This window comes from Megalops cyprinoides, chromosome 14 (assembly GCF_013368585.1).
Source record: "Megalops cyprinoides isolate fMegCyp1 chromosome 14, fMegCyp1.pri, whole genome shotgun sequence".
Classification (NCBI taxonomy): domain Eukaryota; kingdom Metazoa; phylum Chordata; class Actinopteri; order Elopiformes; family Megalopidae; genus Megalops; species Megalops cyprinoides.
Genome location: NC_050596.1, coordinates 7,625,035 through 7,641,507, shown reverse-complemented (window position 1 = coordinate 7,641,507; position 16,473 = coordinate 7,625,035). Strand labels below are relative to the sequence as shown.

The 16,473-nt window shown below is 47.3% G+C and overlaps 2 protein-coding genes across 4 annotated transcripts in view; one reads left to right on the top strand and one right to left on the bottom strand.

The window, feature by feature from the left end:
- The window catches only part of LOC118788649 (lysine-specific demethylase 6A-like), a 67,981-nt gene extending 63,504 nt beyond the window's left edge, over positions 1-4,477 (top strand). For all 3 annotated transcript variants that reach the window (XM_036544625.1, XM_036544624.1, XM_036544626.1), the window contains 7 exons: positions 212-360; positions 1,227-1,341; positions 1,594-1,781; positions 2,413-2,554; positions 2,997-3,123; positions 3,227-3,397; positions 3,923-4,477. In XM_036544625.1, the coding sequence (XP_036400518.1) occupies positions 212-360; positions 1,227-1,341; positions 1,594-1,781; positions 2,413-2,554; positions 2,997-3,123; positions 3,227-3,397; positions 3,923-3,952 (922 nt within the window). In that variant the 3' untranslated portion in view covers positions 3,953-4,477. The remainder of the gene's footprint in view (positions 1-211; positions 361-1,226; positions 1,342-1,593; positions 1,782-2,412; positions 2,555-2,996; positions 3,124-3,226; positions 3,398-3,922) is intronic.
- Positions 4,478-6,310: 1,833 nt separating this feature from the next.
- On the bottom strand, positions 6,311-14,183 carry dipk2b (divergent protein kinase domain 2B). The gene is made up of 5 exons (XM_036545546.1): positions 13,957-14,183; positions 12,390-12,654; positions 11,685-11,858; positions 10,616-10,904; positions 6,311-7,154 (listed from the first exon to the last, which is right to left on the bottom strand). Exons 1-5 carry the CDS (start codon positions 14,181-14,183, stop codon positions 6,808-6,810), a joined length of 1,302 nt encoding a protein of 433 aa, XP_036401439.1. The 3' UTR covers positions 6,311-6,807.
- Positions 14,184-16,473: the final 2,290 nt, after the last annotated feature.

The following is a 16,473-nucleotide window of genomic DNA, read 5'->3' as shown; positions in this document are numbered from 1 at the left end:
CTCAGCGGCTGCTGACGGACGTTTCCGCTGGTCTTGCATTGATCAGTTTTCCCAATGTCACTGTGTCTAGTTTGATAGAAGCGCCTTGTTGGATGGAATTAGTGTGTTTTTAGTTAAAGTCCATGCTGAAGGGGGATGTGTGAGGAAGGGACGCGATTGGCTGCGCTCAGCCTGTGCTGACCGTGCTCTTGCTGTGGTTGGTGGATTGCAGGTGGAAGCTGCAGCTGCAAGAGTTGAGTAAGCTCCCAGCGTTTGCACGCGTCGTGTCCGCAGGGAATCTGCTCAGTCACATGGGCCACTCCATCCTGGGGATGAACACCGTCCAGCTCTACATGAAGGTTCCTGGCAGCCGCACGCCAGGTCTGTATGCTCTCTCTCTCTCTCTCTCTCTCTCTCTGTCTCTCTGTCTCTCTCTCTCTCACTCTCTCTGTCTCTCTCTCTCTCTCTCTCTCTCTCTCTCTGTCTCTCTCTCTGTCTCTCTCTCTCTCTCTCTCTCTCTGTCTCTCTCTCTCTCTCTCGCTCTCTCTCTCTCTCTCTCTCTCTCTCTCCCCCTCTCCCTCTCTCTCTCTCTCTCTCTCTCTCTCTCTCCCCCTCTCCCTCTCTCTCTCTCTCTCTCTCCCCCTCTCCCCCTCTCCCTCTCTCTCTCTCTCTCTGTCTCTCTCTCTCTCTCTCTCTCTCTCTCTCTCTCTCTCTCTCTCTCTCTGTCTCTCTCTCTCTCTCTCTCTCTCTCTCTCTCTCTCTCTCTCTCTCACTCACACACACACACACACACACACACACACACACACACACACACACACACACACACACACACACACACACAGCTCATCAGCAGGTCTGTAAACACATGCATGACGATATACACTTAGATACATTACGCGCACACTTCCAACACCTACATTTGTTTTACACCTCTCCCTCACACACTCACACTCACACTCACACTCACACTCACACTCACACACTCACACTCACACACTCACACACTCACACACTCACACTCACACTCACACTCACACTCACACTCACACTCACACTCACACTCACACTCTTTGGTAGCATGAGTGTTTATATCTGTGTGTATGTATGGAGAGCAAGTGATAATCTACGAAAATGAGACTAATTTTTAAGGAACTGAAAGCCTTTATCTGTCCCTTACAAGGCTTCTACCCATTTGTCCTGTCTCTGATGCCGTTTTAAAGGCTGTTTTTTTTTTTTCTTTTTAGGTCACCAAGAAAACAACGACTTCTGTTCTGTGAATATCAACATCGGACCAGGGGACTGCGAGTGGTTTGCTGTACCGGAGCCCTACTGGGGAGTCATGAACGATTTCTGTGAAAAGTATGAGAACAACATAACCTAACTTAGTTAATAGCCAGGATAGTAATTGCCTTAAATGTTTGAAATACCACTGCATGTCATGTTTTTTCTAGCAACATGTTGATATCAAGTCTTCACATTGCCTTGTTTTGTATGTATTATACTTTTATGCTGTTTTAAATTATTTCTGTCATGCTGGGCAGTGTGTGACACTGAATGTGTGTTAGCAATAACAGTGAGTGCGTGTGTGTGTGTGTGTGTGTGTTTCTACAGGAACAACATAAACTTCCTGATGGGCTCGTGGTGGCCGAACCTGGAGGACCTGTATGAGGCCAATGTCCCTGTGTACCGGTTCATCCAGCGGCCGGGGGACCTGGTGTGGACCAACGCTGGCACGGTGCACTGGGTTCAGGCCATAGGCTGGTGCAATAACATCGCCTGGAACGTCGGGCCGCTAACAGGTGAGCGCAGCACGGGCACACCTCCCCAAGCTTTTACTGCAGAGCCACTCCTGAGGGGGGGTCACACGTCCCCCATCACACCCTCCGTCTGTTCAGGCCCCAGTGTGGTGTCTGCCTCTCCACCTCTTTCTACTGTATCTTATGTTACATTATTGTAATTTTAGCAGTTGCTCTTACCCAGAGTGTCTTGAATGGGTTACAGTTTTATCCATTTATACAGCTTGATATTTACTGAGGCAGTTCCTCTACCCAGTTATAACTCTTTAAATCTTGCCTGTTTCTGTTTTACCAAAGGGTATTTTCGCAATTGTTTGCACCTGTTTAAATTGATGTAGCACTTATTCTGTATTCAGTGGTACCAGGCATTCTCTCACGTTCTTGTGACGGATTGACTTGCTCCCAAATGGTCTGATGTGTGTTGTGTGTGCTGTAGCTTTGGTTTGTAGACCGCTCTGGGTAGAAGTGTCTGCCAGGTGACTGAATGCGGATGTAATCTGCGTGCTGGGGTCTTCTGAGGACCCGTTAGCGTTCAGTCTAATGTGTTAGACTGGTTTGCCATTACAGCGCGCTTTTCTCGGTCTGGGCTGTAAGTGGAGCCTAGGTGTGAGCTGTGTTGTTCTCGCACTGTCAGCGTACCAGTACAAACTCGCAGTGGAGCGCTACGAGTGGAACAAACTCCAGAGTGTCAAGTCCATCGTTCCCATGATTCACCTCTCCTGGAACATGGCCAGGAACATCAAGGTCTCCGACCACAGGCTCTTTGAGATGATCAAGTGAGTTTTACTTACTCTCAGTGAATATAAAAATGTGACGCTGTTCATCTCTGAACAGTCCTTTCCTTAATCTGGATGAGGTGGCTGTTTGTATGTAGAGGCAGCAATATTTACCAGAGATGCAATGGTCAGCTACTGTTTTAGAATTCAGGATGTTGTGTTAATTCATTCGCAGAAATAATTTACTTTTATGTTAGTAAATTGTACAGAAGGGAACAGCCATGCAACTTATAATATTAACATTAATATTTTAATTTAATTAATATGCACTACTAATTATAATACAATATTAATACATAGTGCCTTCTCCTAGCATGTACTTTGTCCTCACTCAGTCTGTGCTTTGAATGCTTGATGTGGCTGTTGAGCCAAGCCCTTTTCAGCTGTGAGTAATGAGTCTGTGTGTATGTGTGTGTGTGTGTGTGTGTGTGTGTGGCTGCAGGTACTGCTTGCTGAGAACGCTGAAGCAGTGTCAGATGCTGAAGGAGGCTCTGAAGACCGTGGGAAAGGAGGTGATCTGGCACGGGAGGTCGAAGGACGAGCCCGCCCACTACTGCAGCGTCTGCGAGGTGAGTCCCGCAGGGGGGGCGCTGAGGAGCAGGACTGCGGTCGGCACTGCCGATTCCTCGGCCGGGGCAACCATGCGTTCCTAACCTCACCCTCATTCCCCAGGTGGAGGTCTTCAACCTGCTCTTCGTAACGAGCGAGAGCAACTCCCGGAAGACGTACGTGGTGCACTGCCAGGACTGCGCTCGCAAGGCCAGTGCCAACCTGGAGAACTTTGTGGTGCTGGAGCAGTACAAAATGGAGGACTTGATGCACGTCTATGACCAGTTCACATTAGTAAGTTGATTTGTGTTGGCTGCAGTCTGGGTTACAGGCGTTGAGTGGATTTTGCTACATTTTGCATCAGAATGATGCTGCAAAGATTCAGTGTTATTTTCACTCGGCAGGGTCATGTTATTCCTTCCATTTTGTTCCGCCCCATGGCATTGTACATACAGGAAGTACCTTTTTGTAGGAGAGCTCTCATCAAAGGTGGCTTAGCCAAGTAAAACATGAGCGGTACAACACCAGCAATTTGACATGTTGGTAAAGTGGGTGTTTGGTAGTCTTTATTAGTAGCAGATTGCTGCACAGTTCATTCATGTAATATGATCTTTATTGTTCCGCCATTTTGTAGAATGTTATAATTATCATTGTGATATTTAGTAGTAATTTGCCAGTAGTCTTGCCAGTTCAGCTGGACCTCCGCCGAAGTCAGTATAAAGAGTAAATCGTATTTATAAATTTTACATCAACAAGCGTAAGAATTCTGAAGATGACAAAGTATACTCAGTTTTCCTCCTTCTCTCTCTCTCTTTGCAGGCTCCTCCTTTGCCCTCATCCTCATCTTGACGTTTGCATGTGTTCTGTGGACAGCATACACAGTGCACACGGACTAAATGAACCATTTCTGATATTCAGGAAGTAACCCAGTTGTGCCGTGCTGGTTTCTGTAGCTATCCCACAAGGCTGCTGGCTACAAGCTGTGTGTCTATGCAACCTGCCAAGTGTGGAGTGGTCAACCCTATTGGACTGGAGTAGGTACTGCCCCTCCTCTGGGACTGTTTAAAAGCTGGTTCAGCTCTGCTTATATTGGAAAAATGGAAAAAATATGGAAAATGTTTTGTATATATAATGTCAACTGGCAACATCACACAAAGACTACTGACAACTTTCTCTGTTCGTATTCTGTTTATGGGCTGATAAACCTTTTTTTTTTTTTTCTTCCCCCCCTCTTCAAAAAATTTCCCTCCCCAAAAATGAGTACTAGCTTAGCTGGTCTTTTGTATCGTAGATAGACATTGGAAGTCTCTTTTGGCAACAAAATCCAAAAAAATGTGAAAACTTAGGTGATATAATTTTTTTACGGCTTTTATGTTTTATGTCTTATTTTGATGTTTTTTGTTAGTTTAAAAGAGGAGAAAAATATGAAAAAATAACAGCCAAGTCTCAAAGAAAAATGGGTTGCACATAGACAGTAAAATTTAATTTGTGATTTTTTTGTTTTTGTTTTTGTTTCTAATCTCGATGTAAATTTACACTATTTATAAATACATATTTATTGCTTGAAAATATTTGTGGATGGAATGCTGTTATTTTTTCCAGAGTACCTGCCATTAAATTTTTAGGAGTTGTAATTTTAAACACTACTCCTATTACATTTTCTATATATAAATAAAACTGCTTAGTAAGCATTGTACAGATACATTAAAATTGTTTTATTGTTTGAAGAATGTTTTATGAGTTATTAAACCAAAATTGTTATCATATTATTCCACTGATTACTTTGGGTGTATTTCTACTGATTTGGTAAAGCCGTGTCTGAGTGTCTGTCCATTCAGCAGACAGCCACCCCTACAAAGCCACATGCTCATATCGCTTGTCTCCCCCACAGTGTGCTGTAGAAGGCCTGCTTTAAGGAAACAAATGAACTCACCCGCTTCCACCTTGTACTTTTGTTCAGGCCAACGCTTTGGCATCAGATATGCCTTGGTCGCACTGCCCTCTCGATAACGGGAATGTCAGCGGCTTTAGAACCAGGGTTTCCTTGGTCCTTGACATACTAGTGAGCAAATACGCAGGTCATACACAAATACCATAGACAGGTGGCACAGCGGACAGTGCCGCTGCGTCAGCAGCAGTCGATAAAGCACAATAAATGTCATGCAAGCTGCCACACTGGCTGGCCTTAGAGTGACAGGCGCACAGCTGGACCGTTGCCTGAGGTGGTGGCCCAGTTTTGAAATCCGCATGCTGTGTCGGCTCTGGCATGCCCAGTTTCTAGCTCGCTAGCTTTCTCATACTGTGTATCAGTTTAACCTGCTGGACACTCACTAATGATACGCTATATGCTATACAGAGCCCTGCACACGAGGCCAGCAAAAATTCAGCAGTTTGGCAGAGCTTAATTGAATGGCAGAGCTTGACTGGCAGTTCATTACATGTACATTTTGCATGTAGTCATGTAAGCTTGCCCCGTTTCGGCGCTACGTCGCTCGTACTGTGCCTGCTCACTGATGGTGCTCAGGGACAGCGCTGCGAGCAGGAATAGAACCATCACTGCTGCTCTGCAGGAGCCCCCTCATGCGCCGTGTCAGGTGAGCTCTCGCACCGCTCGCTAACGATCTTCAGGAATAGCGCTGTGAAAGCGCCCGAAGGTGGATCACTTCTGCTCTGTGCTCCTGTGGGGACAGTATTCCTCCCCGGGGCGGTCCTCCTTCCTTCTGTTAATGGCATGAGTGGCATGTCACGTCTATCCGTGTGTGCTTTGGGGGGTGCGACCTTTGATTTATTTTTTGAATTTGGTGCGGTGAAATAACCAACCCGCAACAGGCTATTTGGTTTATCAAGTAATCCTTGTTTTTGAAATTAAAGTCGACCTGTTAATTTCCCCTTTCTAATATGTTCCCTGTTGCTACCTGTATTTTGTTTCCCCTCAGACAGCTGAGCAGACAGACCTCTTAAAGACCCCAGGTTTCATTTCGTGGCGTTTCATATGCCTGCAAGGAGATTTGGTGACTCTTGCATGGGGGGGCATACCATCTGGAGTTTGGAAAGTGAGCACCTCTCCTTTCAATTGCCCTAGGTTTTTAACCACCATCCTGGACATTAATTTCCAGGCTGCAGATTGGATTGTGGCACTCGTTTACGACAAAAAAAAGTTCACATACGAAAGACTGTAATGTTAGAACAGGTGATCCACCATCTCCTGCAGAGCGCGGCTGCACTCCCGATGCGCTTATTTTCGGTGGGGCTTGACCTGTACGCTTTCAGTGGTCGAAGGCCATTCTCTGTACGGATCAGGGCCAGTTACAGCTGGGCAGGAGCGCTGCAGATGAGGGCCCTGCTGCTCTCCGCAGTGCCCAGCTATCAAGCACTTACCACACTGCAGGCATGCTGCAAACGCGGGATGTAGGAGGCTTTTAACTCCCAGGCCCCTTAACAGAAAGGCATCACAAGCGAGGCGGTGTTAGGAGTCAGAGACTGCATGATGGTGGCTGTGCTTCTAATGCCTTTTCAGCCCCAGAGCCCTCCCATCTCTCCCTCTTGTGCAACCTGGAACGTTCTTTCTCTGGTGCTGCAACTGCTTCCATTGCATGATCGTATCAATCCATTTCTGCGTAGACTTTTTTTTTTTTTGGCACAAGAAGCGAGGACGGTCCGATCCAGAAGATAAAGAGCAGCTCGTTGATAAGACGTGGCCGTTCTCAGAACTCCTGGCTGTACCTGCACTCGGGGTAGCGGTAGGCGAGGTGCGCGCTGCAGGGCCGCAGCGGCCTCAGCAGCTCCATCAGCGCGCGGGCCGCTCCCAGGACGCTCCCGTCCGTCTGCGCGCCGTCTGCGCAGACGCCCAGCAGCCGCGCGACGTCCCGGGGCAGCCGGCTGACCCGCGCGTCCCGCGCCGTTAGCAGCTTCGGGAGGAGGTCCCGGCACAGCAGGGCGAAGCTCTGGGAGGGCCGCACCGAGCCGCAGGGCGGGGGCGCATCACAGGACCCGCTCAGGCAGGAGAAGATGTCTTTCCGGCTCTGCTCCTGCCCTCTCTCGGGCTTAAACCCTGCGGACGACATGAAGACACACCCTCTCAGCTCTGCCCTCAGGTTTGGCTTTTGATACGGGTTTCTTGTTATTGGCTTTGTAAATTGGTAATGATTTCTGATACATAGCTGATACAAAGCTACTTCCAGTGCTGAAGGGACAACTAGTAACTATCAAATAAGGCTACATCCTGATTACGTATGTGTGCTTTCAGACTTAAAAGCCTTAAGATTTAAGAGCCTTCAGATTTAAAATATTAAGTGTGAAGTGTTTTTTTAGGTGTTACCAATAAAAAAGGAATCTAGATTATATGCAATCGTAAGTGCTTAGTGTAAGCAATGTAGTGCTAGGTGCATAGTTGCTGTAATTAGTGTTCTGGTATTAGTTTAACTTGATTATGCATCATCAGACAAAATTAAAAACTGGTGTTTTTTAATATTAATTTTATGAAATAAACCAAAAAGAAATAATAAAGTAGTGATGAATGATTTTAGTATTGATGCAAACTGCTGCTTATTCATGAGACTTTGCCTTGGCTGACTTTTCTCATCTTCAAGTGCCCTATTTCTGTAATGACCCAGCACACGAGGCATGTTAAGCCTCATGCATATTTCAACAGCACGTACGCGTTCCAGGTTCCAAGTCCATCACTGGGGGGGGTCACGCTTCTATGCATTAGCATGAGCGGGAGGCAGGGCATCAGGTTAAAGGGCTTTACTTAAAAGGACTGTGAAGGGAAAAAAAAAAAATCCAAAAATGCTGATGATGGAGATTCTGACACTCCACTCAAACGTTCAAGTATATTAAGACGAGACTTTGATGCTCCCATGCACTTAAAACCACAGCTCTCTCCCATTTCTGCAGCCAGTTTTTGTCTTAAAAACAAATCATGCATTCAATTAATTTTTAAAATGGGAAATCTTGTGTGATTGATTTTTAAACAAGCTGGAGTGTTTATTCTTTGCACTTGTCTCTGATTGGTCTATAGATCACGGGGTGTCCAAGCCTTTCCTATAGGTCTGCACACCAAAGGCATCTGCACTGTTCAGCAATCATACTCTAGCTGAACTTAATCCCTTCAGTCTGAGATAAATTGCTGGCAATTTATTTTTTAATGGCAGAAACATGGTCAGGATGTAGATGTCACCACAAACTTGATTCACTGCGATGATACAGACAGAAGGGCCAAATAACCTTGTTTTCATTGAAACACCGTCTGGATTTTTTGCTTATATACTTATTTTTTTACGTTTTCATTTTTCCAAATTTTCCCCTCTAAACCCAGCCTTTTTTGTAATTGGCAATTACGCATCAGGCTTGTCTCACCACGACGACCTCTGCACTCATATGGGAGCTCAGGGCATGGTGAATACAATCTTCCGACACAGATGAATGCCAACTGCAACTACTTTTCACACTACAAGTCCCACAGTGCACCAGGAAGCAAACACCAATTGGAGTATAGACCCATCTCTCTGGCATCATCTGAGTAACATACACGCAGCCCAGCATTTGGTAGGGTGCTGAGAGCAGTAAGACAAGGGAACCCTGGCCGACCTACCCACCCCTCACTGGCCGAATGAAGTCAATTTGTTCCACTACTGTTAGAGTGTTTATTTAAATAATTTCCATGCAAAGGCAGTATTTTTTTCTCATTATAGCAAGCCACCAAATATTGCTTCCACACAGCCAACAAAATCAAACTGTGAGGAAAAAATTGAGTTATGAGGATCAAAATGGAGAACAATTTTTTATTTTCTCACACTAATAAATCTACTTCCAGTTCCAGCAGCTGCAAGACAAACATATTTTGATCTCGTTTCTGACACTGTTCTGTTCAAAAGCAGCCTTGTCAGTGCCGTCTAACAGCCCATGTAGGGAATTTTTCACTTGCTGCAAAACCATGGATGCCTCAAAGTTTCATTGTATTTGAGCCCTACATATCTATTGAACGGTACATTAAAATACAAACTTTTCAGCCATTTCCTGTTTTATCCGATTAGCAACTGTACTCTTAGAATTTTACCATCATGTGACAGTCACTGCAATCTATCAACTTGATCACAATTAGGGAACGAGAGCTACTTTGAACTCCATAAATGATTGTAGTCTGAATGTAAGTCACTTGTGTCCTTTTGTTTTAGCTGGGTTGTGTAGCAGAGCTGTAGTGGAGATTGAGTTCACAGGGATTGAATGTCATGCCTGTTGCTGGGCTGGGGGAATGGTGAAGACTCGTCTTGATAAAAAAAGAAAAACCTCTGCTCTCTTTCATTACGCTCTTAACTGCTTGTTTGCTTCATCAGCTGCATCATCCTGTTGTTTTCTGGTTTAAAGCCCTTCAAATGAGGAACATGAGCTCTGCTGTCTGCCTCTCCCCTGATGGTGAAATTAGGAGAGCGGTGTTGTAAGAAACGCTTGTGGTTTGTGATTGGTCCCTGAATTCACAAGATAAAGAGTGTGGGAAAGCAGAATGAATAGAGTGGGATTTTTCCGCTGAGAAAGTGAGAGCTGGAACAGATGAGAGAGGAAGGCGGGAACAGCGATATGTGTCGGGCCCTGTCCGAGTTCACACACAACGTCGCCCACCACTGCCAGCGGTCTCATACAGCAACACTGAGCACAGCATTCGTATACAGAATCACTGAGCACTGTCAGCATTCAGACACAGCGCCGCTGAGCACTGTGACGGTTCACACTCATCATCACTGAGCACGGTCAGCATTCAGACACAGCGCTGCTGAGCACTGTGACGGTTCACACTCGCCATCACTGAGCACTGTCAGCATTCAGACACAGCACCGCTGAGCACTGTGACGGTTCACACTCAGCATCACTGAGCACGGTCAGCATTCAGACACAGCACCGCTGAGCACTGTGACGGTTCACACTCAGCATCACTGAGCACTGTCAGCATTTAGACAAAGCACCAGTGAGCACTGTGACGGTTCACACTCGCCATCACTGAGCACTGTCAGCATTCAGACACAGCACTGCTGAGCACTGTGACGGTTCACACTCGCCATCACTGAGCACCGTCAGTGTTCACATACAGCATTCACACAGGGCATGATAACCCATCTTTCAAAAAGATGACTGTGCGTTGAGTCTTTTATCTGAGCTATCATTCAATGTTTATCTGTGATTGGGGGATGGAATTTATTACAACCTGATTTAAAAAAGTCAATGAAACATAAAAAAAAAATGAAAATCCGGGAAGGTTGAATCACATGTACCAAGAATATGCCATCAATGGCCTTTCAAAGACTCATCTATAAATGCTTGGCACAGCCAGCCAGACATTTCCACTTGGTTTTATTTAAATGGGGTCAATAGAGAGCCATGCTATGAATAAGAGTTTAAATGTTAATGAGAGATTTAATATTACGGGAGGCCTGTCGACACACTTCGCCCTCACCCACATTTTATTTTAAGTGTACTTGTATGCGATGTCTTTCACCGAGGTGGAGAAGAGACACTTGCCTTCCAGCTGGTCGATGATGCCGATGGTGCTGGCGTCCACGATGAAGAGCTTGCCGTCCTCGAAGGTGGCGAACATGTCTTCGGTGACGCGCGTGTAGTAGAGGCGGAAACGCAGGCTGTTGGAGCCCAGGCCCTGGGTGACGTGCAGCAGCTGGTAGGCCAGGTCGGCGCGTGTCTCTAGCGGCGACCCGTACAGGCTTCTGATTGGCCTGGTGCTCGCCCACACCATCACCCTGCCGCATGAGCCGTAGTACCTGGGGAAGGGCCAGCCCTCCGTCCCGGGAAACATCTGGATTCAAAGGTCAGAGGGCAGAGAGCGGGAAAGGGAAAGCAGGGATCAGGACAATCATAGATCTTCTACATCATGACTAGATATTTAGCTCCTGTGTTCCTTATGCCTTCTGTACTTCTCTACTTATCTAGGAGGTTCTGGGCAGAAATGGGAGAGTCTAGTGCTGTTAGTGTTGCTGTAGTTTATATAGATGATGTTGTAGTCCATACTGCTTCAAGAATCTTCATAAGAAGCCAGCAAATCCGGGAACCTATAGTTTCTACGATGGGATAGAGAGCTTCCAATGTGAAGCACACAGAGGTGAAATTATTGAGTATCAGTGGTATAACTGTCTCGTGTAATTGTTTGTCCAAAGTCATAACAGATGGGCACACATCTATCTCAAGCAATGACAAGCTCTACTGATGAAATGCTGCAGTGCCCTCTGGGAGTTGCTTAGTCCAAAACATTATGATTTATGTCATTGTAAGACACATTCTCTGTGATTATTAATTATTGATTCCTGAAGGCCTCCAGGTTGAGTGTTTCCATCTCCCTTCCACCTCCCATCTGGACCCCCTCTTTCTGTCCCCCCTGAAGCAGGGGGAGGAGCCCCTCACTCTGTCCCACGTGAAGGAGAGGGAGCAATCCCCGTCCCACCTGCAGCAGCGGGAGGAACCTCTGTCCTACCTGTAGCAGAAAGGGACACCCCTCAATCTATCTTGCCTGTAGCAGAAAGGGGCACCCCTCGATCTGTCCTACCTGCAGCAGAAAGGGGCACCCCTCGATCTGTCCTACCTGCAGCAGAAGGGGGTGCTGGTTGACCGACAGGGTGTAGAGCAGCCGCAGCTTGTCGCGCTCAGCGAAGTGCTTCATCTGAACGCTGCCGGCGTCCGTCACCTCGGCGTAGCGCCGCACCAGGCGGTCCAGCAGCCTCTGCGAGGGGCAGCGCACCATGGGCGCGGCCAGGCCCTGCAGGCGGACACACGGCAGGTGGGTTACCCCGGCACCGCTCACCCGGGGAGCCCTTTTCAGGTGGCCAGTATGTACAGATCAGCTGTGTTTCCGTTACGCTAACCGCTAATGTGCTGCCTGACTGTTCTTGGGGAGTTTTATTTAAGAAGGGTATGCTGTCTGAGTGAGAGGTGAATTACTGTTTCCACTGCACATTGTCTGTCTGTTTTTCCACATCTGCTCTCAGAAGCGGAATACAGTGCCTCTGATGGGAACTCCATACACAGCTAGACTATATCAGCTTCCCAGCCAACAGTGAGTCACAAACCATGCGCAGCTTAAATCGGGAAATCAGCTGCTAATACGTGATGAGCAAACTATGTCAATAACGGAACCGCTAGCTGCACCTCTTTTTGAACGCTGCCCGCACTTTGAGTTTCACGCGGCGACACTGGGCAGGTCAGTAAGATGACGCCATCGCGTTCAGCTGCGGGCGTTCGGTAGCGGCGCTGCCAGGTGTGCCAGGGTGGACTCGGCGCAGGTAGTGACCTGGACCATGCGGGGCAGCAGCAGGTGGGAGCGGGCCCAGTCCTGGAAGCGGGGCGTGGCCCTCAGCACGGCCTCGATGCTGCAGGAGCGGGGGCGGCCCGCCGAGCTGCAGATGGAGCGGTCGGACAGCGTGTGCAGCGCCTGGGAGGCGAGCCGAGACAGGACCACGGGCCGCCAGGTCTCCGAGTCGTCCGTGTAGTTGGCCAGGTACCAGCTCTTATGTGCAGGAGGCAGCATGAGCTGGGAGGACAGCCATCTCTCAAACCTGGGGACGGGGACGACACGCACACTCAGAAACGCCCACACAGATATTCATATACACACACAGACACCCAAACACGCACACAGACATACACACATCTAAACAAGCACAGACACATATAAACACGTGCATATACAGACATAAACACACATATACATGCAAACAAACATGCACAGACATACACATATATACATAAACATGTAAACATACACACATGCATGCGCACATAAATTCAGATATACAAAAATATACAAATGTGCACAAATGTACACACACATACACATACAAACAGACACACACGGTGTCCACACACACAGGGTTGTGTTTTTACTCTTTTAATTCATCACAACTTCTCATCATCATTATCAATTGCCATCAGCAATGTTGTCAGCCTCCAGCACACTGTGATCAATGAAGCTATGTCCCAGCATGGCAAAGGAGTTGTTATTAATGCGCTACTACCTCTATCACAACTCTAGTCAAATGATGCAGCTGGTATTTAAATTCGCCATTCTCCAAGAAAACGGTCAATGTTGTCACGGTTTCAGTGGGCGATGGGATGGGGCTCAGAGCAGACTGATTACTAACGATCCCACGCCATGCTGTTTGAAGCGAGAGGCTCTCCTGAGAGAATGAGGGGCGACCCAAAGAGTCAGTTCCAGTCCTGCAGAAACTTGCCATGTAGTGTGTAGTCTGCCATGCGGTGACCTCAAATGGAGTTCCAGCACAGTGCACTCCAGCGACCTCTGAAAGCACGTCTATTCTCAGTGAGTCATAAGCACTCCTAGCTCTGCTCATCTGACTCTGCCCAGATGGGAGGGGTTTCCGTTCGGCGTTCTCTGGTACAGCGAAATGATTTGTTTTCGGTGAAGAATTCTTTTGTTTCCAAAAAAGCATGGTGGCATTTCAAATGTTACAGAATTGATCTTTCACAAAAAAACAGCTAAGCTCTTGTTGCTCTTGTGTTGCATAGGATCAAATCTTTACAGCAAAACTCACCTCGGATTGATAAGAAAGGTGAAATCATTTAACTGGACGTACAGAGAATTATTCGTACCACATGACTGCTGTATTAGTCGGATAATGGAGCATAATGCTGGTTAGTGTAAAGGGACATCATAATTTGCATTATATAAGTAAGTCAAACAGGCAATGGTCGTTGAACTTTACCTCTGAATAGGCAATATGCAGAATTCATGATGCATAATGCAACTCAAGAACTGAGTACTGAGGATAGGTCTGACGTTGTGCTATTCTGCACAGCTGTGGTGTTTGTCCCATGGCTTGGCAGAGTGCCTGACGTACCTGATCTCCTCCTTGAAGAACTTCTTGCAGATTGAGGTCCCCACACAGGCGTTGCATTTGTCCAAACCCAGGAAGCTTCTCCCGAAGCTGTAGGCTTTGCGCGTCGGTTGCGGGGGGAAAGGGGGCGACCCCGCCGCAGCTGCCGCTAACGCCCACCACAGCACCCAGGACCCGGCCGGCGACCCCCGGGACCCCGGCGCCCTCTCCCCGGGACGTCCCGGCGGCATGACAAGTGCTGAGAAAGAGAAGCTGCACCGCGCACACACGTAAACACGCACCGCGCAGCTCCGAGCTCAGAACGCTGTGTTCACGCGGCGTTGTGCCGCGACGCCTCTCGCCCCGCGCCCCGCCACAAGGAAACGCATGGAGGATGCAGATAACCTCGTTGCCAGGGAGACGCTTCCTCACCCCAACAGATGTGCACCCCCCCCCCCCTCCTCACCCCCACCCATGCCTGCTCCACCCCCCTGACCCACAGCAGATAGCAGTTTCCACAAAGGTGGGAAATCCCGGCCTCACTCCTATTTATAGGTGATGTTGGTGAGGGTGCTAGGGAGGGGGGAACTGGTGGCTTTGGGCAGGAAGGAAGCACGAGAGGTTGAGGAGGTGTGTTTGGAGATCCTTCTGCTCTCTGTGCTCTCCATGGGTACGTTTTAAGATGGCGTTCGCGGGCTGTGGTGCTGTGAGCCAGGAACGCCTGTTTGGCTGTTCTGAGGGGGAAGGAGGGACCCCAGAGGTCACTGTTTTGCACTGAGCCACAGGGAGCAAGAGAGAAGCACACGCTCAGATGCAATCTTTAACACGTACAGCTCACAGTTTTCTGGAACTGTTGCAGGTTATAGGGTGTTGACTGTGCGGATGTGTGCAAACTGCTCAGAACCTGGTGGTTGTCATCTGGAAATGAGTCTAAGGTGCTCTGCAGCCTCCCAAAAAAATATGTGATTTGAACAAATATGAGAATATGGATGAATATGCAAATATACAATATGAGAAACAAGAGAGTAATACCAATGCAATGTCCATCGGTTGAATTATGGTGAATATTAGTAAGATCACTTTTCTTGGGTTTGCTGTAAAATGTGCTTCCTCCCATAATGCAGCTGTTCCTGTGCGTTACTAATACAGCCTCTGTTGGCTCTTGTGACACAAACATGTTGATCTAACAAGATCTTCTGTTGATTTCTCACTGCTGCGAAAACCACAAAGAAGTACCTCACACTCCTAAATGTCAAAGTCGCACAAATGTTTTTCTTTTTAACATGGTGTGGCGCCAGAAGTAGCCAGCAGGGGTCGCCATTTATCAAACAGACATATTACGCCCCAGTGGTTCTCAACTCGGCGGTCTTAGCGAGCAGCCTGCCTGTTTTGACGCATGACGTCACCGGGGCAGGCCTAAGAACAACTGGTTCAACGCACTCTTTAAACCTCGGCACGTCCAAGATTTCGTCCTGTACTTTTAGTCATACATGTGATTCAGCTCGCCCTCGACACTGTTTCTTTTTTTGCCAGTGTTCTCTTAGTATTTATTTTTCCCGTTTGTATTCCATGACTCATTTCTACTTCCTATCAAAAATAAATAAGTAAAAATAAAAATAAAAAATAAAAATTTGGTTGAAAGAAAGAAGGAACGAGTTCAGTAAGTGACCGTGACCCAGCGAGTAACGACTGGTGGAATGGCGAATCACGCTTTATATCCGTTTGGGTTTAACAGGATTGTTGGCATCCTGCAATACTCGATATATGCCGGTAGGATTAAGCTCGCCGTTCGGTCTGTAACTAACCTGAATTTAATTTTGACTTTTTACATCTTCCTGTTTTCGCAACTCGTTTGCGCTGTGAGGATGTTGGTAAAATATAACCGCTGTTTTGAACCGTGTAATCAACAGGGGGCGATGCGCAATCGCAGGCGATGGGAAGAGATCCCCAAGAATAATAATTAAACATTTTCCCGTCTCACACCTCCTCTCCTTCCCATCCAAAAAACAAGCATCACAGCTGATGTATAATTTTCCCTTTGACAGAATTTCTGTCGCAGTCTGCGCAGGGGTTGGTGAACTGCGGTAGTCTTCCTTCGCCGTGCGCCTCAGACTGTCTCTCCCTCTATATATACTGTTTATAAATACATTTGCGTCCGTGAGTCACGCAGCATTAATCATCCCCGCTGCGGTCACGTCCCGGGGCTCAAGGAAGTCTGTTGACTGAGTGACTAAACCGAACACCACTTTAATGTAACAGATGCCCCAGAGGAAGTGTCGGTAGAGTTAAGAACCGCGTGGATGTAGCAAATTCGCATCCGGTTCGATGCATCACAAACATAACACACATCTAGTGCTGTTTGATTTCAGACACTGCCTGGCTGGTTGCGTGTGTTTTAACTTTAACCATGTGTTCATTTATGCGTATTTATTTTAATGTCATTCGTTAAGGTTTTGAGTTTGTAAAAGGATGTTTCAACGCACCAGCCTGTGCGTAAACAGAAATCTAAAACTCCAAATGGAAGTCATGAGGGAACAACAC